The sequence below is a fragment of the Chlamydotis macqueenii genome, chromosome 10 (genome assembly GCF_036417535.1).
Source record: "Chlamydotis macqueenii isolate bChlMac1 chromosome 10, bChlMac1.mat, whole genome shotgun sequence".
NCBI lineage: Eukaryota > Metazoa > Chordata > Aves > Otidiformes > Otididae > Chlamydotis > Chlamydotis macqueenii.
In genome coordinates this window covers 9,624,199-9,650,634 of record NC_141565.1, presented here as the reverse complement: position 1 = coordinate 9,650,634, position 26,436 = coordinate 9,624,199, and the positions used below count along the sequence as shown (strand labels likewise).

At 39.3% G+C, this 26,436-nt stretch overlaps 1 protein-coding gene across 4 annotated transcripts in view; it reads left to right on the top strand.

Annotated features, from left to right (window-relative positions):
- ARHGEF3 (Rho guanine nucleotide exchange factor 3) overlaps nt 1-26,436 on the top strand; it is a 132,850-nt gene that overhangs the window by 87,840 nt on the left and 18,574 nt on the right. For 2 of the 4 annotated variants that reach the window (XM_086755722.1, XM_086755723.1), the window contains one exon: nt 25,303-25,410. In XM_086755722.1, the coding sequence (XP_086611848.1) occupies nt 25,303-25,410 (108 nt within the window). Of the gene's footprint in view, nt 1-11,676; nt 12,688-16,349; nt 16,455-25,302; nt 25,411-26,436 lie in introns of those variants that run through there. The other 2 variants (XM_086755721.1, XM_010126596.2) reach the window with 2 other exon arrangements.

The following is a 26,436-nucleotide window of genomic DNA, read 5'->3' as shown; positions in this document are numbered from 1 at the left end:
CCAAATTCCAGAGAAGGGTATGTAATAACATACCTGCTTTTCTGTTCCCGATATGAGGTGCATTCCAATCTTTATTGTACAGCTATGCTTTTATGAACTGTCCTTTCAACCTTTCCATTTTGATTCACCAGTGCAATGGCTGGACATTTCATAGGACTCAGACACTTATGTTCTGTCTTTGTGGATGATCACTGCAACTCCCTTTGGTCGTCTTGAATGTCCAGCCTACGCTCTCCTCCCCTGTCCTGTTTTGCTTTAGGCAGGAATGCAGTAGGGAATTCAAGGAGAGCTGGCAGCGCACACTGAGAGCACCTGTACCAGACAACATGCTTGAAGTACAACATCAGGATTAACATTTTTCCTTCCACTTTATAGCAATATGTTCACGTGCCAGCACTTTGTTTGCTCTTGCTTTTTCTCCTAGTTGTTTGGTACTTTGATTATACTTTTCTATTTGTTATTTAATTATCATAGCTGGGATAAGGTAAGTATACAGGCACTGGAGTGTATCATGCTTCTAATCAATAATTATTACTGGAAATAAAAATGAAGGCCTTGTATCTTGCAGCCTGGAAAAACACGGTTTTTACTCCTATTTGCACCTTTTACTTCCCTTTTCCTCTTTCACCTTTTATACATGACAGAATATTTTTACTTCAACCTATGTCAGCAGTTCTGGATGGTTGCAAATTTGCTTCTGGTTTCTTTGTTTTTTATTTCCTCTCCTCCCCTGTGCAGTTTTTTATATATATAAAAATATTTATATATCTTTTTTTTTTTTAATTCACTTTTCTTCTACAAGGAATTTAGCTCATGGCTAGGTCAATAAGATGACTTCCATTGATACCTTCTTCTGGTATCAATATCTCTAAATTTGCCCAAGTTGCTTATACTCAAATTACATTAAATTATAACAATGCAGTGTATTTCTGGTATGGGTGTGGTTTGCCTCCTCTTTAGGACTAAAAGATGTAACAAAACAAAAAAAAATTTCTTTTCTCTGGTTTGGGCAGAGAAATACTTTATTTATACTGTCCTTCAAGGTAACAAAAATCAGAAAACCATTCTGTGTTAAAGTGCTTGCAAACCATTATAACTGTAGCAAATTTAGTTACTGAGAAGTGTTACGTGATCTTGCTCTCTTCTATTCTGTCTCATACAGAAATTAACATTTTGAGAGTTAAATAATGAATGAAGAGCTTTTTGGGAGGAATTTTTTTATTCAAGATCACTTGCATCTCTACTTAAACTGCTGCTTTTGTGCAGATCGAAGCTTCAGTTAAGGAAGAGGAATGTCTGAGACTTTCACAGTGTGCAGTATTGTGCAGCGTTTGCTAGGGGGATATTCTTAGTACAGAGCTCTCAAAACAAAAATTGTTCTGCTCATCAATTACAGAACATGTCTTACCACACATAAAACTCAGATACAAGAATTCATTTAATTTGACAATGCCATCTCTTCTAAAATTATTTTGCTGTGTTCTTGAATGGCATCAGACTCACCTGAGAGGTAGGTCCTTTTATATGCCCTATGTCTGATTTTGCATCTTATTTCCATGCCATTAATTTCTGGTCTTTTCTATTTATAAAGCTAAAATTCCTCTTCAGGATCTTACTATATTTTGTTTTGATTATTGCAACAACCTTTTTTTTTTTTCTTCTGCCAGTAACAAAACCGGTTTTGCCTTCCATGTATATAGGCAAATGTTATTGCAGAAGTCATTTTTCGAGGTGATCACTTTGCTCATGCTGTGCTGCTCTTTGCATTGCCTAACAACTTCTATTTTGCATCAAACAGAAACTACAAAGGCTTTTGAAAAGATGGATAAATTATTTATCCCAATCCCACAAATCATTCTGCCATTGAAGTAGTTCACGCCTGTTCCTGTCTGGTGTAGAATACCAGCCTTCATCCTTAACTTGATTTTTTTTTTTCCCCCCAATCTGTGTGCTTCCCCCCACTTCTATACAGCCCTTCTGTTATCAGAAGAACCCTCCCCAAAAGTCACATGATGGTCAGAAAAATGCACTGATGTCCGGTACTAAAAGTATAGAGCCTCTCTCTCTACTTTTTTTTTTTTTTTTTTTTGCTGTTTTCTGTTTAACGTGTCATAAGAACAAAATAATTTTATGGCTATGGGTTCATATTTAAGTCTCCTCATGTTGTTCTAAGGTATGTTATGTTAACACTTCACTCTTTAGTAGAGTCTTAGGAGGACACATGTTCATATAGAATGTTTGGCATGCATGTAATTTAAGATCAAACTCAGTTATATAATAAAATCAGAATGTTTGCTAAAACATGAATATATCATCTTGCTTTTGCATTCAGTCAGTTGCTGTGTTTTGAATATTAAGAGATGCAAAGATTCTGTTCTGATGCAGTTTTGAGTTGTTTCTTAGCTATTAAATTAATAACCAGGAACCTTCAGAAATTATAGTTAGCACTCTTGAACCAAGAAAGAAGTATTCAGGAAAACTGTTTCTTACTTTTATTTTTATGTTCCAATTAAAACTTTTTATAGTAACTTCTGTACCATAAAGGATTGCTTCACTATACTTACACTTGGGAAGATAGTTATTTTGTAACTTCAAATAAAACCTTTTTGTAACCCGAAGTAAAATATTCCTGGGAAGGGCTTCTCAATTCCCTGATCCTTGATCAAGGTGTATGAACAAAGAAGTTCTGTCCTAGTGTGAGCTGTGTCTGTTTGAAGATTTTATGTCGTATTTCAACTGTCTCAGAAAGATGAGGCACATTGTTGCTAGTGCCCCACGGGCTTTAAGGTCATACATCTACACTACAGTTGGTACTGGGAGTTCTGTCACTTGTTGATGCATTATCAGTATTTGCAAGGACACTTCTTTTTGTAGTTGTGCCATGGTTTTCCTCCCCCCTCATAGGGAGGGGATGTGGGTAAGAGAAAGATGGTTTAATTTTTTTTTGTTCATTTTTGTCTGATTTTTTTTTGTACAGTATGTCATATCACATGGGAATTGAACAACATTTCTAAAAAGATTAATGGACCACGGTGGTGGAATATTTCAGTTGGGATAATTGCTGTGATAATTTGGATTGTAAGGTATTGTGTGATGTGCAAAACTCTATTCAGGATCAAATGTGGAGGTTTTCTGCACTGGGTTGTCAGTGAGTAGTGTGGTGTGAAAAAGGCATCTCAGGTTCAAGATTGCTGTACTGTAGTTGAGATATTAGACTGTTCTAACTGTTTGTAAGGCTCTTGATAGTCTCACTGTTTTGCTTGACTATCATCACTCTTTCCCATGGATGTCTTGTAATCTGTGTCAAAGAATTGTAAGGTGCTTATCTTTGGGTCTAGAAATGCTGCTGGCATCTCCTTGGCTATGGTCTAGAAAAGGGTACACCATGCTCAGGAGAATATGGAATCAGTCTCAATCAGTGTTCTGACTATTTATTCAAGAAGCACAGATGTTCTCCTAATTTTAAGATATTCAAATTGGCAAAAATAAGTGACTGGAAGATGTGTAACAATGCACCGTTGTTATGGAAATTAATAGGTGGGTCTGTTTTAAAAATGAGTAAATAAAGCTTCGGATCCAAACTTTCATCCAAAAAACTGAAATGCTGACAGTATTCTTTGGATATGACTTCATGAAACAACTTAAGCTGAGCTAACAGTTTAGAGCTAGGAGAAAAATTAGCTTTTTCCCTGTCCTGTCCTTGTTGGTAGCTGTGAGCTTTTCCACCATTTACCTTCAGTGAGTTCTGGTGCATCTCTCATGGCACAGGAACTCCTTCAGCTCACAAAACCAGCAGAAAAGAAACCTGGCAAAAGAAAGTATTATTGTGTTTTTGGACTTCTGACTTACCTGTGTGCTGAGACGAGTGCTAGGGTTGGCATAAGGTTGCAGGGAAGGACTACACAGAGAGAGGATGCAGTGCCTGTGGAGGGGCATGAAAGGGGGGAGGAGGGGGAATTTGGATAGAGGAGAGGGAAATGACATTTATACTTTTATGAGTGACAAATTGCGAATTCACCTCAGCCATACTGTAAAATCCTATCCTTTGTCAGCACTTTGAGACTTTATTTGCATCTTGAGTATAGCCCTTCCCAAAGTAAAAACTTATTCAAAAAGTGATAGGACAAGGGGTAATGGTTTTAAAATAGAGGGGGGTAGATTTAGATTGGATATTAGGAAAAAATTTTTTACACTGAGGGTGGTAGAACACTGGACCAGGTTGCCCAGAGCGGTGATGGAAGCCCCATCCCTGGAAATGTTCAAAGCCAGGTTGGACGGGGCTGTGAGCAACCTGATCTGGTTGGAGATGTCCCTGCTCCTTGCAGGGGGGGTTGGACTGGATGGGCTTTAAAGGTCCCTTCCAACCCAAACTATTCTATGATTCTGTGATTCTAATAAAAATAAGAAAATCTTAATGAAGGGTGGAATGTAGTTAACTCAGATAACTTCTCAGGAGTGGGGAGAATCATGCTAGCAGGTAAATGTAGTAAAATGTGTCAAACACCACAATGAAATGTATAATAATGTTTGAAATTTGTACAACTAAGGAAGTAAATGAATAGGAAAAGAAAACTCAAAAGGCCCATGTCGTATTTTTTTTCTGCTTTTATTTCTGACCTGAAGAACAACTAATATACCTGAAAGCTCTTCTGTTGTTTTTGTTTGTTTGTTTTTGTTTGGGTTTTTTTTTTAGTAATTTTGGCTGGTTGGTTTGTTTGGGGTTTTTTTTGGGGGGTTTTTTTTTTGTGGGTTTTTTTTGTTTCCCCCCCTCAGTTATACAATTTGGTTAATAAACCATATTAACCCCAAACTTTGCTCTACATATTGCACTCGGAGGGGATGGTTGGGAGAACAAACTAAGTGGCATTTGGCCAGTGTTACATGTGAGATCAGTTACAGAGTGGGAAAAATTCCTCTTGCTTAATACAACAGAATTTTCTTTTTGCTCATATCCAGGCATACACACATATCTAAGCATACAACAAAAGATTACAAAATACTGTCCTCTCTGAGGATAAATATTATGGAGTTAGTAATGTAATATAAATGTTGTTATAATAAAATTTAATCAAAATAAAAAAACAGACCACTACTGTGATGTCTTGGTAAACATTTTGCATTAGAGATTTCTTACAAAGAAATTTGTTACTTAATTCTCTAGTCAGCAGGAGTGCTCTGGAGATAAATTCTTGCTCCCACACTGTCTGTAACTTAAACAAAAGTATTTTAAATACATTTAATCTCATTTAAACATCATACAAGTGGTTCCAGTAATTTCCTCTCCCTTGAATGCCTCTTTTCAATGTAAGATTTCATGAAAGGATGCTACGCTTTGGGTCATCATTTTACTTTCTACAGAACTTGACTGGCTGTTTAAAATCCGCAGGGATAAAACCTCCTCCTTTCTGCTCTCCCCAGGGGAGTATACGCAGACAAGCTCAACCAAGTTTTTTGTTATAAGTGTAACTCATGAAGGGTCATTTTATCTAGCCCCGCCACACCCTGTGCCTTCCCTCACGAGGGACCACTGTGGTTAGTAACTCGTTTGCACTGTTGGGTGTGGTGGAGGGGTGGGGAAGGATGAATCCTTCCTGATTGTTCTGGGTGGGCCATCGCTAGTCTTGAGCTGCGGACCAGTCAGCATAACAGTTTTTAGATAGGAATCTGATGCAGCTTTAAAAATGGATTATTATTGTATTCCTAAGGAAGCTTATGAACTGCTTGTCTCGGTGTGAACGCAATAGTTGCGGTATCCTTTAACTGCTCAGTACTTTCTGTAGAAATCAAAAGTGACATGAATTTAGCAAAATGAAAGCAAACAAACAAAACAATTTGGTGCGTTGTTTCATCAGTTTGTCTCCCAGTGCAGAATTATTCCTCAGGCTACATTTATATGAAGATACTTCAACAACGTACACATGTTTTTCTTTGAAAGCCTGCAGACTGCTTTGCAAGCTGGCTGAGTGTTTATACAATAAAACATTCATGAGTCATGTCTCTCCATCAGTTCAACGTGAGTGTAGTTCAGTATAAAGGGGGTATTTTGAAATAGCCATCACTCATAGTGGAAGACAATGGAAACTCCTGCTATTTATTAATTGTATTTGACAAAACTTAGGGGAATAGTTCAGGGCATCGTGGCTGCAAATCCCAAAGCACAGCTGGTGATAACAGTGAGGAAATGTAACTTCCTCCTCTTCTTGTTACTCCATAAGCTGCACAAATAAGGGTCATATGAAAGGTAATCTTCAAATGGAGAATCTAGACAGGATAGAAATTTGAGTTTCAGTTTTGTAATGTCAGATGTTCCCTAGAGATATGTGTCTTTGTTCTGCGCTGATCTTTCCAGGATTAGGACTCTACCTGGAAAAAAATACATCTGTGGGTTTTGAGAGCATTTTTAATGGTAATCATTTATCCTGTAATCATATTTTTTATTGGAATTTCTCAGCACTGATGTATTTAATCAAGTGGTCTCTTTCTAATACTTATTGCCTAGTAAACTGTAACTCTCATTACCATGTGTACAGTCCATATTTGCAATGAGGAAATTGCAGTTTCATGAACAGCTGTGTAACTGCCTGATAAACACCCTGTATCTAGCAGTTGATACGCTTTCTAGCTACTCATGCATCACTGTCAGTGTTCGTGCATTCCGGCTCCCAAGCAGATTCAAATTTACAGTGTTTGGTTGAAATGACTGCTTCAAAAGTTTTCTTTTGGTTGTTTGCATGTGGTTTTGGTTTTGGTGGCTGGGGGTTTTTGTTTGTTTTGGGTTTGGTTTTGTTTTTTCTGAAAGGAAACCTTCCTGGTGATTACCCTGGAGAGATATTGGAATATGTTGAAGAGAGGCTTCAAAGATAGTCAGTAAGTGCACAATTTGTGTGTGTGCAGCATTAGCTTGGCTAACTTTCCCTGGTCATTCTAGAACAGCAGAAATGGTAGTATTCCTTTGAATACTCTTGGCAAATTGTACCTCTCCTAGGCAGTGGCTTCAGGGTTTTTTTTTTGTTTTGGTTTGGTTTGGTTTTTTTTTTGTGAAACCACATACATAGGATGGATGTATATATTAGAGAATACTCCATAAAGTGCAAGCCAGTGAGATCTTTTTTTTCCCTTGAGATGTGTATGCAATATTTCTACTTAATTTCAGGTTTTGATGGTGAGTAAAATTTCCAGAAACATCATATGCCAAGTACTCTTTGCACACTTAGCCAAAATTGTATAGGGAATTCTCATCCTCTGCAACACACGTTGCATTAAATCTTCTGCATCTTTCATAAACCTGGAGTAACTTAGCTAGACAGCAGAGCTACTCTACTCAGGATGACTCAGAGACTACTGGTTAACCTGATATTCTTACAGCAATTAATCTGTTTTGAAAACAAAGCAATGGCCTGTTTATTGTTCTTGATGTAATTTTCTTAAAATCAACTGGGAATATAGCTTATCTGAAGATGGCAGGAAGAAACTGTTTAGCAGGACCTGTTGTGATAGGACGAGGGGTAATGGTTTTAAAATAGAGTGAGGTAGATTCAAACTTGATAAAAGGAAAAAAATTTTTACAATGCGAGTTGTAGAACACTGGAACAGGTTGCCCAGAGAGGTGGTGGATGCCCCATCCCTGGAAGCATTCAAGGCCAGGTTGGACGGGGCTCTGAGCAACCTGATCTGGTTGGAGATGTCCCTGCTCCTTGCAGGGGGGTTGGACTGGATGGGCTTTAAAGGTCCCTTCCAACCCCAAATGTTCTGTGATTCTATTATAGTTATAATGTAGTTAATTGGTTTGATTTTTATTTTTTTTTTTTTTTTTTTTGTGGGAGAGGAATGAGGGGGGGTTAAGCATTACACCTTTTCTTAAATTCTTGTCTTGTTACTGGAAACTTGTCACATAGGCATATATTGCACCAAGAAAATATCTGTGTGCATAAGTGTATATTTCTAAGCCATCAGAATGGACAGATCAAAAGGAAAAGCTCCCGTAAATATGAATCACAGGAGAAATACAGTTAGTGGGGTTTTTTTTTAGCTTTGCTAGTCATAATTAAGAAAATAAAAAATTGAACTGAATTGTGACAACTAAGGCTAGGCTGCTTCTTAGGCATCATAGTCAAACACAGACCAAAGCCAAGCCACAGGCTACTTTACATTGGGTGAGAGAAGAAAAGCAGAGGGAGGCAGAGAGACATTCAGAGTCTTTTACTTCTTGGCACATCAATATTTTACCAGAAATTAATTGTATTTATATTATTATTTTTAACAACTTGGCAAAACAGATTTTGACTTTTTACGGGGAAAGCAGTCACGTTAGCATATCAGGAGGAAGAGGGTAATTGAGATCTGGGTGTAGACATGTCAAAATATTTCTGTTTAATCACAGATTCTTCATTTCTGCCCAAAGGCAGTTAAAATGTGTTGGCAAATACCATATTAAAACAAAACTCAAACAAAACAACAAAAACACCATCTCAAATCTTTAAACAATCTATTTCTGGATTTTCTTCCTTAGGTAGAGTTCAGCTTTACCTGATGATTTTCTGTACCATTGAACTCCTTAAAGACCATGGCTTTGGTGGTTGGAGACTTCACTCCATTGGGCTTTTCCTTATTTAAACGTTTCGATTAAATGTTTCTGTGTCTTTGCTACTGCTTAGCATAATAACTTCTTAACTATTCTTTAGAAGGAAACTGGTTTTTTTGTTGTTGTTGTTTTTCATTCTTCTGCCATCATATTTTGGATCCTTTGAGAAATCTTTAATCAACTGTATTTTAATTTAAAAATGACTGATCAAAGCTATATGAATCTCAAATATTACCATAAGATGCAAAGGAGTTCTAGCCACATATTAAGGTATTTTTGAGGTCCAAAACCTAAATATTTCAAAGGACTTTGCCATGCAGACACTTTTGCAATAATTACTTCAGTTTTAGGTTTACTTAGGTTTTGAATGTGTGAGCAAACTAACTAAAGGTTGGTGGGAACAAGACAGTCACGGAACAGCTCCTCTCAGTGAACTTCGTTCCTAAACCAGGTCATGGCGGTAGGCACGTTTCTTGAGCAGGGCTTTCCAGAGTTACCATATGGGTTTTTTTTACTTCTTCCTGACAGATAAGTAACTGTCAGACTAAACTGCACCTTTGGCCTAAATAAAGGAAAAAGAAACCCAAAAAACAAACTCACAAAAAAACGTGTTCTAGAAAAGGCAAACCTGATATACTGGTCTGCTGTGCGATCTCTTCACTAGCATTGTTTTTTCTTAACTATTAGTATCTTTTTTGAAAGTAGCTTGCAATTCAGATCTGATTTTTATAGTACTAGTGTATATTTGTAGTTTTAAGTATAATTTTTTGCATGAGTGGACTCACTGGCACCAGTCTTACAAGATTCCTTAGTGGTATCACTGAAACCTTTATTTCTCTGACTATGTAACTGGAGTTCACTAGGGAGCCTTTCAGCCGCAAGTTGATGAACTGACATTTGGCTCTGCTTGGGCATGTGTGCACAACACAGAACAAGACAGTGACTATTGATGGGCAGCCTCTTCGCCATCTAAATTCATGTACAAATGAAATAGAAATGTAAATGACTACTGACTAAGTTTGTACGGTCATTCAGAATGTGCTGCATTGGATTTGGTACACAATCCAGATGGGACTCAATTCCATGAATAAACAGACATAGATTATGAATGCACGTAGCATTCTCCAGGCAGATTCAGTTCTGTGGGAGAGAGAATTGTTTGAAATTGTGCAATTGTGTTATTCTGTCAAATAATAGGATACTTATAAAGTTAGGTGCTATTCATCAGTGAACTTTGGGTCCAAATTCCAGTTCTAAACCCATGTGTACATTCTTCTGGTAAAGCAGACAAACATCCAAAGAGTCTAATGAGGAGGATTCCTTTAGATGTTCATGGAAATCTATCTTGTAGGAGGAAGATACTTTAAAACTTATTGATATGAAGGTCTTGCCTGTTTTTAAGAATCATATTCCTCTTAAGACAGATTTTTCTCGTTTCTCAAAACGCTTAGTCAAGCTGAAGTGCACTGGTCTGATTAATGGAGAAATGACAGAATCCCTCTCTTGGCATATTTTTTTTTAAGGCGTATAAACCAAAGTTCATTACTTCAGTCTCCAAGCCAGTACACTCTTGTCCCGTGTGAAGTGCTCTGTATGCTGTGAAGCGTGTTACAGGATTAGAATGCTTTGAGGACAAGCCCTGAAGGCATTTTGTCTAACAGATTTAAGTGAAGCTGATTTTTAAAATGATGTTAGCATAGACATTTATAAACAAACATACACATATGGTATTTGAAATCAAGGCTTCTTGGGCTAAAATGGTTACACAGCGGCTGCAGTGTTCTCAGGAGGTTCTTGACAACTTGTGTGCATTGGTGTTTTGATGTGCTTGAAACCGTCCACTGTTATCCGGTTGTGCTGAGAGGGTATGTCCTCTGAACGTCACCCTGAAGACTTGCAAAAATGAATGCACGTTCATGTGAACGGAATAATTGTTCGTAGCTTCAGAAATCCTCAAGTAAGACAGGTAGTCTTCAAATAAAATGCTACATTCTTTTAATATTTTTTGAAATATGGAAAGGAAGGATGTTGCAGCAAAGATTGATCTAATCTAATACCAAATCTGCAACAGTGGTCAGCAGTAGATGCTTAGGGAAGAGTATAAAACAGAAATAGCCTGTCGTGATGTTTCCCCAAAATACTGCCCCAAGAACTTGTGTCTGAGAAGCTTTCTTAGCAGCAGCATCTTGTGACAAATACTTCCACTGTATGTAACACAAAAATTATACATAATCTGAAGAATTAGCTCATTTTTCTTTGCTCTGAATCTGCCACCATCTGGTTTAAGCTGATGCACCTTTTTTTTCCTCTCTAGTTGAATGCAGTGAAAAAATCATTGCCTATTTGCTTTCCCTGTCACTCCTGGTTCGTAGATCTTTATCACACCTGCTCTGATTTCTCTCTTTTCTTCTCTGAAATGCCCAGTCTGCTTAACTATTCTCTGTATGAAAGCTGTTTGATGCCCTTTGTCTACACTTTTCCTTTCAGTGAACCTTGTCCAATACATACTGTGACAGAGATGAGGAGAGTGGCATTGCACAAAACACTCAAAACGTTCTAATGTTACATTTTGTTCTAGAATAATTGAACATCTCGAAGTTCTGATAACTTTGTTCTAACTATTTTCCAGGAGTTGCAGGGTTGGGAAAGGGGGGGGGGGGGGGGGGTGGTGTTGTTTTGTGAGCAGACTACTGCAAAGTAGAGAAATCTGCGTAACAGGCAGCAGGATCGCATCCCTGGCTCTACTGCGGTTGCTCCTGAAGCGGCCTAGGAGGGTAAGTGTGAGACACTGTATGTTTGGGATACTGGTGAAGTCAAAGGAAAGTATCCACAGGAGGACTATGTCTGCCATTTGATTAAGCTTATTCTAAAGACATTGTTATCTGTAAGGCAACATCCTTCACACAATCTGCCTTTAAAACCAGTTAATTCTTTCAAACTCAGTAAAGTTATTCTTGTTTGTGCCTGTTTCCCTTTGGCTGAAAATATCCTTCCCTTCTACCCCCCATCCAGCTTCCTCCTCAGTTTCCTTTTCCTTCTCTCCCATATACTCTTTTTGTCAGATCGATCCTATATTGCAGACAGGGCCCCTACTGCTTCCTCTCTCTTTTCAGGAAATTTTCACTACCCTTGTCATAAGGTAGAGATCAAACAGAACTTGCCTGGCTGCACAGAGACTGAAATGCCCTGTGAGATATGGTAGGCAAAGGTATTTTTCCACTTTCTCAGCTGTTACAATGAGGGGTGCGGGCAGGGCTCTCCTTGACTGAACAGTAGCAACAACAGTGGAACTTGAAAAACACAAGAAACAAACTCCTGCTTGCCAGACAGGAAAAAGCAACAATATGGGTGAACAAAAAAAAAAAAAAAAAAAAAAAAGGAAAGAAAAAAATAAAAGCAATGCTGAATGTTGTGATGTTGTGGCAGCATAACCTGCAGCAGCGTTCCTCCCCGGAGGGGCAGGAGCCCTACACACAGGAGGGCGATGTCCCTGCCTGCCATGGGGCTGCGGTCTGTATTTGGGACAGGACTGCTGTGCCATCTGGCCGGGTGCTGGTTGCCAGGAAGCCCTGCACTGCTGTCAGACGCTTGGCTGTCTGCAAGGCCCAGCAGGAACGGAATCGCAGCTGCCCCACGCGAAGCAAACAGGAACGCCGGGTTAAGTTGTCCACGCTGCGTGGCCAACAAGGCCGTACAGCAGCGGAGGGGAAAGGCTGCCCACCTCGCTGGCAGCGGCCGGGGCCCTCCCGGGCGTACCCCCCAGCCGCCCGCTCCTTCCCGGGGCGCGGCGGGGGCGGGCCCGGCCCGGCGGGGGGCAGCGCTGCGGGCGCTCGGCGCCGGGGCCTCGCCCGCCTCCTTCCGGCGCGGGGCTGCGGCGGGGCTGGGCGCCGCGGCCTGAGGCGGGGCGTCTGCCTGGCAGAGCGGCACAGGGGAGGCGAGGCTTTGTCTTCGCCTTCTGTGCTCGGACAGAAGCAGCTCTGACCCCCGACACCGCTCCTCCGGCAGCCACGATGGTGGCCAAGGATTATCCTTTCTACCTCTCCGTCAAGAGGGCAAACTGTGCCCTGGAAGTGCAGACAGTGAGCAGCCCAGCTAAAGAGACGGAGGTACTCAATCTACGGGTGATGTGCTTGCAACTTTATTTTTCTTTACAGCGTGATCTGTCTTGCTCTGGGGGTCAAGTAAGGTGATTTGAAAATAGGCTTCTGTGTATGGATACCTGGTTTCGTTCAGGCATCCTGTACCGCCATCTCTAGATGTTGAACTTTCCTTTGGAATAAGGCAAGGATCAAAGAATCTAGATTTCTGTCATCTGTCATTTTAAGGAATTAAAATTAAGTAGCTAATTGAGAAATACCTGTTTTAGCTAGCTGAAGTCATTTAAATGCATTTCATTCCAGTGCTAACCATTACTTACGGATTGTTAAACTTACGCGGTAACTGATGATACGCTTTGCTGAGTGGAGGGAATCTGGAAAACGGTGTCTTAAAGCGTTATCTATCTTCTCCTCTTCGGTAATAAACCAAGAAATTAATACGATAACACAGTTAACTGAAAACTCTGCCCTGTTAGCAGGCTGACTTTTCTGTTTCTGAAAAAGCGTGAAATCCTTTCCAGTGACATTAAAAATCTTACTAATTCACCCACATTCAGCATATTCATTTGCAAAATTCTCATAAATGGTGAAACTTTTCAGGAACAACTTCATGAAAGACTTATAAAATATTTGATACGTTAGGTTCATATTGCTTTGTGTGCTTGTCTGGAAATAAAGCAGTGACCTTAAGGACTCTGTCTAGCTCCTCTGGAGGAAGGATACAATTTCTTTCTGGAAGTTTTTATCACTTAAATGTATAGCTTCTTCATTAGTCTTGTTTGCCAAGTAACTTGAAGACAACTTACTAAATTGGGTGCATTTAATACAACTACATCAAAGATTAATTATCTCCAGCAGCTGAATAGATCTAAGGTAAAAGTAACATAAGCCAAGTTACTATTTAATCATGATGTTTAAACTAGGAAGTAATAAGATGCTGCACTCATGCTTTTCAGAGTACTTTTACATAAAGGTATTTAATTATTGGAGTTAACAAAAGTGGAATTTTTTTCAACAGTGTTTTTGAAAACTAACACCCTGAGTGTGTGTGTGTACGTATGCATCTATGTGAAACACAAGCTGTTAAGTACCAAATGGTTCTCTTAAGAGTACTCATTTTTAGCCTTTACTGCACAAAGGGGGTTTTTTTGTGACAAATAGAATTGTCAAATCTGAAGAGCTAGAGTTTTGCTTTCTCACAGTTGGGAAAGGCAGCTTAATTACAGTCAAATTTCAAGGAAAAAGTCTCAATGAAAGCTTAAAGCATGAGGAAGTACCTAATAACAGATGTGATCAATCAAAATTACAATGTGCAAACAGTTGGTTTGGATTTATAATCTTTCAGTTTGTGTTTCATACGAATAAGAAAATGCACCCTGTGCTTTCAGGCTGTTTTCTGAGAGTATGATGGACTTCCAGCATTCTGAAAAATAAACTTTAAAACATTCTCCTGTTTGTCTTAGGAGGGTATGAAAAGACCACCTGCCATTCCAAAAAAATTGGTTAAGGAAGCAGAAATAAAAACTGCTCTTTGGGGCAGGCTAGATAGATGTTTCTATCCTGTTTCTATCCTGTTTCTTTGGAGTCTGTCAATATGGGAGGGGGAAAAATTCACATTCCTTGTCAAGCTCTAATGTTAAGCTGTTCTTCCACCCGTTAGTATTTGCAAGTCGTAATAAAGCTATTGGGCGCCTTCTACCAGAATTTTGTGTTACTACACCAGATAGCTAGCTTGTTGGTGGAGGTGATGAATTTGTGGCTTTGAAAACCTGAGTTTCATTTTAATTATTAACATGTGAAGATTTATGTAATAACCTAACTTGTGCTTAGATGTTGATTTATGTGGAATAGAACAGATTTTCTGCTGTATAGATGTTGTGTTTTTGTTTTAAATTGGAACTCATGATTATAAAATATTTTCTCAGACCTTATTAAGCAATAATCTTTTAATGTTTGTTTTGAACAAATACAAAATATAGTCTGGAAGATTACGGACAATAGTACTTACATGGGATGAAGTTCAGCCAAAAACTTCAGGTTATCATGAACTGTTAAAATTTTCCTAAATTTCTAGCTGTGTCTCTGGGTAACAGGCTGAAGCTTATGGGCAATAGATGAGTTCTCCCTTATTGTTGGACTTCACTTGGAGCCTGCAGAGCAGCAGTGGAAAACCAGGAATGTTTTTGAGGAACAAGTCAGCGGCACAAAAGACAACAGAGGTTTCCTCCTTACAGTTCTTTCTTTAAGTCATACTGTCCATAGAAGTAGCACAGTCACAAAACAATGACAAATAAAATGTCCAAAATGTATGTGAACAGTAAAAATTTGGATTCTGAGAAAAGGCCAGTGTACTTCTAGTCAAAGTGCAATTATCATAATTCTTCCTAAGTGTGGTTTAAGGACAACCAAGCACTTCAGTGTCTAAGGAGTGAGTTAATATAGGAAATACTGTAAGGCCTTCACATTTATCATTGCATACCCCACATAAAATAACTTTGTACTGTTTACACCTAGAATTTTACTGAGGTGTTGAGCTCTTTCCAGCTTTTTCATAATACAAAAATAGAGTTAAAACTTGAAATTTGCTTGCTTTAAGGTATAAGAAGCCCCACATCTTTCCCAACAATATATATACACACACCATTTGCTGTATTTCACTGATTAAAGCAGCTCCCTTATCACCGCCTTTAAAGGAAACAAAGTGAAGCTGAGCCAGTGGATGGGCAGCAGATAAGAAAGAGCTCGCACAATCACAGAATGATGTTTAAAGGTCTGAAGTCGTGGGTAGACATGAATTCCTCAGAGTAAGGATGCTCTGTTCTGCTGCACAAGATCTAATACAGTGCTTGGGTTTAGGCTCCAAAAACTACAATGGTGGCATAGAATTCCTTTGTCTCTTCAGCATGTTGTATGTCTCCTTACGGCTCTTGGTGCTGCAGAAATCTTAGACCTAGGAATCAGGGCTGTTTGCAATCTGTCTTTTGTTGTCTCCTGACATCCTTGCTATTTTGATGTGCAGGAGCTCTAGGCTGCCTCGTGCTCAGGATCATGTTTAATTCAGCGCGGGGAGTGGAGGGAAACTAACCTGAAGGGTAACCCACAGGCCTCTGGGCCGAGGCACATCACTAACATGAGAACCAGGCATGGAGCCAGAGGGAGGGGGGTGAAAAGACTGAGATAAACTGCAGGTTATGAATTTTCTTTGATCTTCATAAATTTATGTATTTCATTTTTAATGAAATATTAACAAGCTACAGTTTTTATATATTTCAGGTAAGTTCATATGCCGTGTAACTGCGCTGAACTAAACATGGAAACATGTCAAACCCCCACACTTGGAATAGCTGATCTGTTCTGCTTAATGGCGTTTTGAAACAAACAACTTGACTTTATTTTTCCATTCAGTAACTTGCTGTATGATGTCTGCTTGTTGATTGGCAGTCCAGCTTAATATCCAGTTTGTTCCAGAATGGAAAAGGTCTTTTTTTAGGTAGTCTGTGCAAGCAGCTTTTAATGAGAGGAAATGCAGAATTTAATCAACTCTACATTATTTGTCTGGGTTTTTCAGAGTTTCTGTTACTTGTGTTAATTCACCTCAATGTGAGGTTTTGCTGTTAATTGGCCTTCATTTCCTAACTGCTGGTAGACATATTGATTTCTGGATATTGCAGACGAACGATCAGTCAAGATGGCTGGATGCAACTTGTCCTTACGCTACTGACACTTCAGTGGTTCTGTCTTGCATATGGCAAATGAAACCTGAAGTCTTAAGAGTGGTGACTAACGAGGGCAGCCTGTTCGCGGCACAGAGCCAACCTTTCATGAACACATGGTGCGATAGGATGTTGCAAACTTCAGCAGATTTTCTTCCACCGAGAAGACTTCACCACTTTTCTATATGGCTTTTCATTGCACCCTGACTATCGTTTCAGGTCCTTTTCTTTATAACACTGTGATTAAATGTCTCTGGATTTTGCTTTATTTGCTTGCTGGCTTTGTGGAGACTGGCTCAGGAGGAATAACAAACCTCCTCCTGCTCCCATCAGAGAGCGCAGGTGGTGGATGGAACCTTGTGGATTGAAGGAAAGTTGTATAATTGATACACATAACGTGACTGATCACATTGCCTTTATGTACTAATTTACTTAAAGTACTTAATAAATTTTTCTTGCAATGCTGGCAGTTTTACTAGTGGGATGCCTCTCCTGGGTTTTAGGATGGATTTGTGTGGATGATTGCAGTTAACTTTGTGCAATGCTGAACTATACTTAGAACTGCTTTAGAGTCATCTACTTTGTTTTTCTTGACCATCAGCCTCAGCTATAGAAGAGTGAACGTTCTAGAATTTCCCAATTGGAATATTTCTAAGATACTATGAAGGAAAGGCAAATTCTCTGCTGTTCCAAGTATTAAAAAATAGAGTCTTTATTAGTGCCAGTAACAATGGAGAATATTGTTCTAGTTTTAGATTTGCTTCTCTCTGAAGGTGCAAAAAGCCTGAGATGCCCGGCTTAATTTATTTTTAGGTTAAGTGTTTGCTGTATTAAGAGACTCTGTTGTAACATAGGCGTTTTTTTTCTTCTTTTTAAACCTTTTTTGTTTGTTTTGATTTTTTTTATTCTCCTGAAGGTTAAATACTGATAACATCCTGTGGAACAGAGCTTGAATGTGTTTTTTTTTTAATTAAACTCCAAGTTTTGGGGGCATTTATTAGAACTGTTTAATCTTAGGCCAATTTAACTAGTAGCAGACTAATAAAAATAATAATGTTGGGCTTCCTGCCATGACAAATGTTGACTTACCCTTACAAAGTTGACTAAAAACTAATAACCTTTAAAGTATAGGAGTATGGAAATTTTGCCAGTTACATGAATTCTGAAACAGAGTGGTTCTGTTTTAGTTTGCTGGCACTGCTTCTGAATTATGTTTGAAACAAAGGTTACTGTACTGTTTCAATTGATAGCGTTGTCCATTTATTACGCTGTTAACTCTTTTGAGACTAATTTAAGTTAAAACGTTTTACCCTAATGAATGCTCCCATAGCACAGAATGAATGCTTTGGATAATTGTTGGTCTTAGTTCACAAATAGAAACTATATCAAAAGGCGGGGGGGGGGGGGGGGAAGCATATTTTTTAATAAACTGTCAAGAAAGTTCGCAACCCCAAATCCAGAATTGCTACAGCAAGTAATTATCTCAGAACTTGTTGAACGCCGGTAAGTTAGGATGTTTTTAACAAGCATTGCCAATTTCAGTGGTTTTGCATGTGGATTGAGAGGAGGTTAGTTTGCCTTTGAAGGCAAATGGGGTAAATTTTGATTTCCTGTACCATTTTTCATGTAGCACTTGTTTTCTCAGTTGCCTTAAAAATCTTTGTAAGTTCCTTTTGTTGAGTTTGTTTTTAAATACAATCAGAAAAATCAACACACTCTGGTCACGGTGGTGCTGCAGATACAAATGTAATGACCCCTCAGGGAAATATTTTCCCTTGTTTGTCAAATTTAGCATGAGTTCTCTGACATGGAGACTGCTGTTGAAGTGCCTGATAAGAGATGGGAGAGTCAGGTGGAAAAACAATCATCCCAGCAATGAACACAGGCTTGCTTTTACTGTTCACTGGGATGAAATCAGTGGCTGAGCTGGTCAGGAGCCCAGAGCGGAAGAATTTTGAAGTGAGGTACTGAAGCAAGTGAAGACATGGCACCTTGACTGCTACTCTGTGCTCCTCGGTATGTGTTATCTGGGTCACTGGTTCTGCTGTTCTGCCAGCAATATAGAGGGAACTTGGCCTAGTTCTTTTTCTTTCCTTTCCTTCTGTTTGTTAGAAAATTAAAACTGATCTTTTGCTAGAGTAATTTATCCATCAAAGTGTGATAATTAAGCTGTGGGTGGCTGTTGAATGACAATGTATAGAAAACTAATCAATATTATTCAATGGATTTAACTCACTCTGACACTCTGCTTTGAACTTTGGGAAAATGCCATTATTTACATATCCTAGTAAAAGACTTGTTATATTTTGTGGATGAAGAGCAGAAGTGTTAGCTTCTTCCCCTAAAAAAGCCTCCTAGAAGCTTTTCATAACTGTGTAGTGTTCTATTAGATACAATACCTCCAATTATTAGGTGCTGGTTTCACTAATGAATAAATGAAAATAACATCAACTTAGCTGTCAGTATGTAAGTGCCTGATTCTTCAAAGGATCTTCTGCTTTAACGTGCTTCCGTGGCGGCTGAGTGCTTAGCTTGCCCCAGGAGCGGATGCTGTCTGCTCAGACTCAGGCTTTTAAATTGTAATCTGTGTGTGTGAGAGCCAGGAATAATGCTATGGAAGTTATCTTTTTGCCAAAATGTTGTCATTTTGAAATTACCATATCACAATTTTAAAAAGTGGCAGTTATGCAAGGCAAAAAGACTTAAATTCCATTGATGAAGGAGTTGGCAGAAGTTCCCCAGAGGAGTATGGGTTCCTGGTAGCACTGCAGCTGAAGCTGCTTGCTGTACACATTTCCCAGTTGTCCAGCAGCAGAAGGCTTAATTTTTGGGGAGTTATACATTAAAAGCTGGAGCTTTCCTTTCTTACACAGCAGTCTAAACCATTAGGTTAGAGTTCAATATGCAGAAGATACTAGAAATACAATTCTACCTCTCTCTATGTAGGTCTAAAGGACCTACAGAATAAATTACACTGAAGAAGCTATCTAGAGCACTGTGTCCTTCATGCCAAATTAGAAGAATGGTGAGGCATGGCATCTTTGAAACCTCTTACCTGATCGTTTCCTATCTTAAATTGCTGATAATCAGTAACCATTGTGGTTACTCTAATCTTTCTTCCGATGAATTCCCCAGAAAAGTATGTGACCAAAATACACTCTCTCAGAAGGACATGGTAGTTGTTTGAAATGTCCGCTGTCTGGTTTCCAGAACCATCCAGATTTTGGACACAGATTTTCTTCCTTTATCAGTTTGTTCACAGATTCAAGAGTTCTTTTTGAGGCTGCAAATATACATGGTGTTTCCAGCTTTAATTTTTTGCTCTCTGAATTTGAATGTTACCAAAGTCATCTTGAGTTCAAATACACAGCTCCCTCCAAAAGCCGTCTGCTCTTTGTTCTAGCCCAGTCAGGTATTAATTTGACTTAACTTGACTGTTCAGCCTTTGAAGTTCCTGCACTCATGTTTCCCTCAGCTTTATTTAGCCTTGTATCAAATTTAAAGCCCTGTCAGATTAACATTACTTGTTCACATATACCAGCTCCACATTTGGGAAGCTCTGCCAAACTCTAGTCTGGATCTTTTGTTTTCTAACTTACTTCCCATATTGTTTTGGCAAGCCCTCGTGACTCTGAAAATGCAGCCTAACATTTAGTTTTATTTCAACACTGTGAAATTATTTTTTAATACCAATAATAACAACTTTAAAAGGTCAGGCAATACATTGTAACTGCTGAAATTTTTGTGCCATAGCTTGGCCTGGTTCCCAGGCTGGACAGGTGATGGTTGTTGCAAATAGATCCAGCCCCTAAATCCCTTCTCTCAATCTCGTCTGCTTCTAAGTGCCCTGAAGTGGGACGGGGAGCAGGAGGAGTGATGACTTTGGGCAGCTCTGAGTCTTCTTGGCGCACTCAGAGGTACAGACCTGGAATCTGATGTTCATTCTTCCTGGACAGTGTGTGCTTACTGGAGCCTCTTCATGCTGAACAGACACTGGAATCACATAGTTCTGCATTCCTATGTACTTAGATTCATGCTCCAAAAGGTTTTATGATTGTGGGATCCCTGGTTAACAGGAAAATCAGAGATTTTTCAGAGACAAATTTGTAACATAATGAATACATGTAGTAGGAATTCCTAACCACAAGCAGTTTATTCTTAAAAAAACCCCAACAAATAAAATTAGAAGAGGCTTAGGAAGCAGCATCTGGAATGCAGCTCTCTGATCTGCTTAGACTAACGTGCAAGTGCAGATTCAGGTGGGTATCTCTGGGTAAAGTAGAACAGTTCACACCCTCTCCTCTTTCCATTTGGTCTGTTGGCTGTGAAGAACAGAACGCTTGGTGAGAAGAACAACCATCTGTTTAAAACTTACTTTTAATGCACTTGACTGGAATTTTTCCCTGTCCAGATCATTGGCCTCAGCTGTTCATTCAGCTTCAATTTGGTGATGGTGTGGAGAGGAGGCACAGCTTGAGAATGAGGGTATTGATGAAAGGGGAGGTAAAGGCAGAACGGATGTAGACCAGAAATACTGTGCTCGAATGTCTAAGTTTCAGTATTACTATCTTAAGAGTTTTAGAATTGCTCTGGTAGTGCTGTATTTTCCTTGCACAGTCAAAACCTTACCTGTACAAACTTTATTATTCCACAGTGGAGGGGGTGACTCAGTGCGGATTGCTCTTGTTGTTAGACTACTCTGAGGGAGATGGCAGCTTGAACACTAAGGTTTGATGAGTTTTCATTTTTCTGGCTGGCTATCTTGCCTCAGTCTTCACTAGTGAGTGCTCTAGCCACACTGCCCAAGTTGCAGAAGGCAAAGGCAGAGCCTAGGAGAACGAAAAACTGCCCACTGTAAGAGAAGATCAGGTTTGAGACTATCTAAGGAACCTGAAGGTGCACAAGTCCATGGGACCTGATGAGATGCATCCATGAGTCCTGAGGGAACCAGCAGATGAAGTCGCTAAGCCACTCCCCATCATATCTGAGAAGTCATGGCAGTCCAGAGAGGTTCCCACTGACTGGAAAGGGGGAAACATTACCCTCATTTTTGAAAAGGGAAACAAGGGAGACTTGGGGAACTACAGGCTGGTCAGTCTCACCTCTGTGCCCAATGAGATCATGGGCCAGATCCTTCTGGAAACTGTGTGAAGGCACATGGAAAATAAGGAGGTGATTGGTGACAGCCAGCATGGCTTCGCTATAGGCAAATCATGCCTGACAAATTTGGTAGCCTTTTATGATGGTGTTACAGCATTGATGGGTAAGGGAAGAGCAAATGACATCATCTACCAGGACCTGTGCAAGGCATTTGACACTGTCCTGCACGACATCGTTGTCTTTAAACTGGAGAGACATGGATTTGACAGATGGACCACTCGGTGGATAAAGAATTGGCTGGATGGCCGCAGTCAGAGTTGCGGTCAATGGCTCAATGTCCAAGTGGAGACCAGTGACAACTGGCGTTGGTATTGGGACTGGTGCTGTTTAACATCTTTGTCAGCGATGTGGACTGTGGGATTGAGTGCACTCTCTGCAACTTTGCTGATGACGCCAAGCTGTGTGGTATGGTTGACATGCTGGAAGGAAGGGATGCCATAAGGAAAAAATTCCTTACTGTGAGGGTGGTGAGGCACTGGCACAGGTTGCCCAGAGAAGGTGTGGATGCCCCATCCCTGGAAGTGTTCAAGGCCAGGTTGAATGGGGCTTTGAGCCACCTGGTTTAGTGGAAGATGTCTCTGCCCCCATGGCAGTGGGCTTGGTAAAGATGATCTTTAAGGTCCCTTCCAACCCAAAGGATTTATCGTTCTGTGGTCTTAACCTAACAGATTGTTCTAATGCGTAGTGAAAATCACATCAAAAGTATTCAGAAGGCTTTCACCGCAATTAAGAACTGTTTAACAAGGTTTACTTTCAGTCGTAATTGATAAAGGTGTAAAGTCTTAGAATTCTGAAATTATTGATTCATTATCCTAAATAATTCTGTTGGAGAGAATCCTGTTATAATGCTTATCTCTTTTAATAAGATCAAATTCCGAATTTGAACTACATATTTTAGCTATTCTGGATTCTAATCAGATTTTTCAGTGTGAGATCAGAATATGATACGCTACGTGAGGAAGACAAAATGGGATGTTGAGACAGAAGGAGCAGCAGCTCTGCAGGCAGGCATACCTTCACAGCCCGTTCCCAACTTGCCTTTGACTACGGGGAGAAGTGCTGACGACTGGGGGCTTACCACAAGCAGGTCTAGAAAAGCTTAATGTTTTCTGATGGTGGCTGAAACTCTGTTGTGTTCTCCCTGGAACTGTAGGCACCCTGGGCTATGAGACAGCGCAGGTTTCAGAGAGCCATGGGCTGACATGAAGAAGGGGAAAGTGTATTTCTTTTTTTCACTTCTCACTCTCCAAGAGGAAGAAGATGGTTTCCATTCTTTTTACTCAGGCTGATTTTCTCCAAGGTTATTTGATGCTGCGCGTCGATTTTTACAGCTGCCTGAGGTTTGTGTGCCCCACGTGGCAGAGCAAGTGAGGTCCTGGTCTGAGTGCTGAGCCTGCAGGCTTTGAGTAGTAATTAATAAACCTCAGCTGCAGCAACGCATACAGTGTTTGGAAGTATTCAAATAAGGACAGACTGACTTGCAATTCCTTAGTTTTAAACACTACTTTGGAAGTTTCATTCAAGTTTTTTGCAACGCATTCAAATGAAATGCTGTAGAGGTTCAGTGAAATACAGATTTATTTCTTTTGTGATTTCATTTGCTGTCAGTAGACTACTCAGAAAATTATCCAAGGGCTTCTGAACTTAGTTTTGTTGTAAATTAAGACTGAAAGACTGTGCAAAACTATGAAGAGATAACAATGTGTGTGGACAACATCTCTAAGTCTACGGGGAGCATTTACCTTTAAAGCAAGATATGGCTATGGTGTTGTATGGATCAAATTTGTACTTTTTTTGCACAAGTTTTGTCTTTTGACTAAAGAACATATACATAGCAGCAAAGTTATAAGATGACAGAAAGGGTACAGCAGTAAAGAAAGAGAAATCTTTTCTATTAATCGTAATCCTCCTCTCCCTGTCTTCCGGAATGTTCATACATCTTGATTTCCAGACGATGCTTTTGAGGTGGGATATTTATGCCAGCGCAGCCTTGCTGCTAAGGCGTTGGTGCTGGCGAGAGCTGTGCTGCTGGCAGAGCTCTGCCCGACTCTGTCTGGGGCTTCACGTCCTTTCTCTGCAGTGCAGCACAGTTCATACAGGCAGGTTCTGCCACGGGATATTATTTGTGCATCAGGACTGGTATTCTTAACAATCGTAAGAAGGAAACAGCTGAATGTCTGAGCTGCTAGTTAGAGAAGAATAACAGTGGAATCGCAAAGATTTTTTCTTTTGGGGGCGGGTAGTGATGCTGTAGATAAGTATGCTAGTGGTGCTGCAGTGACGTAAAAAAATACTCCTTCAAAAACCAGTGTCAAAGACATGGTTGCTGAAAAGGAAGGAATATGAATAGCAGTGCAATGCAGAAGATAAGGATGTAACTTGATTTAGGCTGCTACAATTCTTTAATGCTAGGTTTTGTGTGTGATGGAATACATTATTTTTGCTAGAGGGTTAAACACTTTGTCCCTCATCTCAGCCGGCATTTATGGATTTCCAGGTCTGCCTGCTGAGAAGTAAATTAAATATGTCGCTGCTTCTCACCTTTCCTCTGTTGTTGTGCTAATGGAAGAGAATTTTTCTTGCCAGTAATACAGATGATGATCATCGCTGCTGAGATTTATTATTTTTTGGCATCAGGAAGGATGGCAAATCTGCATTATTTCCAGAAGGATTTGGATTTCTGAACAAAAGGATAATAGGCATGCTTCATTTTCTTAAAGCTATGTCCAGGAAATTGGAGGCATAGCAAATCTACACAAACTTTATAAGCATGGCTGAAAAAGAAAGATGAACTGCTTTAGGATGTCCTTGAAATATGATGTTGGATGGGTTTTTTAACTTCACTTGGAAGGGTTGGCTCTTTTTCTGTCAAAAGTTGCCTTTTGCATGTGCTGTTCAAGATCCATTAAATGTCAGATGGAGGTTAGAAAACCAAGGGTAACTGTTTTATTTTTATGTATTTATAGTAACTTTTTTTCCTTGTGTTTCAATTTCTGTTAACTTTTTTTTTCCTAAATCTGCAGGACAATTGGCATTTCATATTGAAGTGATTATATATTACTATAAACACTGTTAAAAGTATATATATTAAAAGAAAAATATTTAACTGAATGTTTTATGGCAGATTTTTGTTTAATTTTCCTTTCTATTTTATGCTAAAATTAAATATATATGAACATGTTATTAATGTATTTGTCTATATATATAAGTATTTCCATAGGAACATGCACTCAAAGGACAACAGTTAGCGGTTTCTGTCTAAATTATATTTTCTGGAATAAAATACATTTACCTGAGTACAGTCACATGCTGACAGTGCCAGAGGCAAAGAAACAAACAGAATTGGTTTTATTTGAATGTATTCCTTTCAGTGATTAGCATAACATGCATTAGCTGCAGAGGACTGCTGAAAATCTCTCTTTTAACAAGGAGTTAATATAATAAAATTATTTTGTCTTTCTTTGCCTTTCTTCCTTCCCCTGCTCCCAGCCATGCCACCTTCTCTATCATTACGTTTTTCAGCTGTTTCCAGGATCTGTATGTACCAGACATACAGATGTATGTCTGTCATGGTCAGCGTTTAAAAGTGCTGTTGTTTATTTACTGCCCTAATTATATACCAGGTTTACAAACTTGCTTTTTGCAAATGCTTTCTTAAGAAAATCAACAAAACTGGTAGCAATGTTTATCAGATTATGCTCACACTCCTCTCATTTTTTTCCCCTTCCCTTGCACTTTCTCCCTACTACAGGAGCCCAGTAACAAACGGGTCAAGCCGCTCTCCAGAGTTACCTCACTAGCGAGTCTCATTCCTCCTGTACGGGCCACTCCCTTGAAGCGGTTCAGCCAGACCCTTCAGGTAATCACCGTAAATGCATTGCTGCATCAAACTGCACTGCTAAATGCAGACCTGTTCACAATTTCTTCTAGGGTTGGCATGGGAGTGTGAGCTCCACACACGCGCACACCCACCACTGTAATGTGCCAGACAGGTTTAGGCAACTTATGACTACGGAGTCACTCAGCTTAAAAACTCAGAACTCTCACCTCAGAAAAGCACTTATCTGTCCAGATAATTGATGTTTTTTAATTACCAGTAGGCAAACTATCACACCTGTAGCATAGAAAAGTTGTTATACTGAAGGATTACAATTGTTTTTGAAATCTGATGAACAGAATTTTCTATTAATTTTGGTTAGTTTCTTTGAAAATCTTATTTTTGGTATAGTTAGTCATGTAAGACTGCTAAATTTCCTTCTGTATAGTGAACTTTGACCTTGCCTAAACAAAAGAGTTAGTGAACAATTAGAAAAAAGTAATTTTCTGGAGTTGATTATGAAAATTAATAAAGGGCAAGCAAATTTTAAATGCAGCTTAGAAATTAAATTATTTTGTAGTTGCAATTTCTATATTACAGATTAGATGTTTAATATTTAACATACTTAGAGGCTAATGGAACTTTAATCTATAAAGTATTTGTATGTTCAGACCTAGAAACTGCAAAACATTTGGGTGCTCAGCTCCTAGTTGTTCTCATGAGTGGCAAACAGCTGGGAACTGCAGTACTGCTGTGGGCCTGGCCTAGAAAGCCAGAGTGTTTCCTCTTTAAAACAGCTTATGTAAGAAGGCGTGCATAAGATCTAAAGAAAATTATTTAACAAGCCTAATTTCTTTGATGAGCGGAAATATAAAAATATCTTAAATGTACAAAAAATGTTACTTAATGAAAATGAGCTTAATTGGATTATTACTGGAGTTATCTGTTAATCTCAAGGAGGAAAGAAATAAAACCGTAGGGCTAGGAGTCTTATGCAAATAAATACAAAGTCATGGGAAAGAACCTAATTTTTCTGTAGTGGTAGTTATCTAGAAAACAGCTATTATA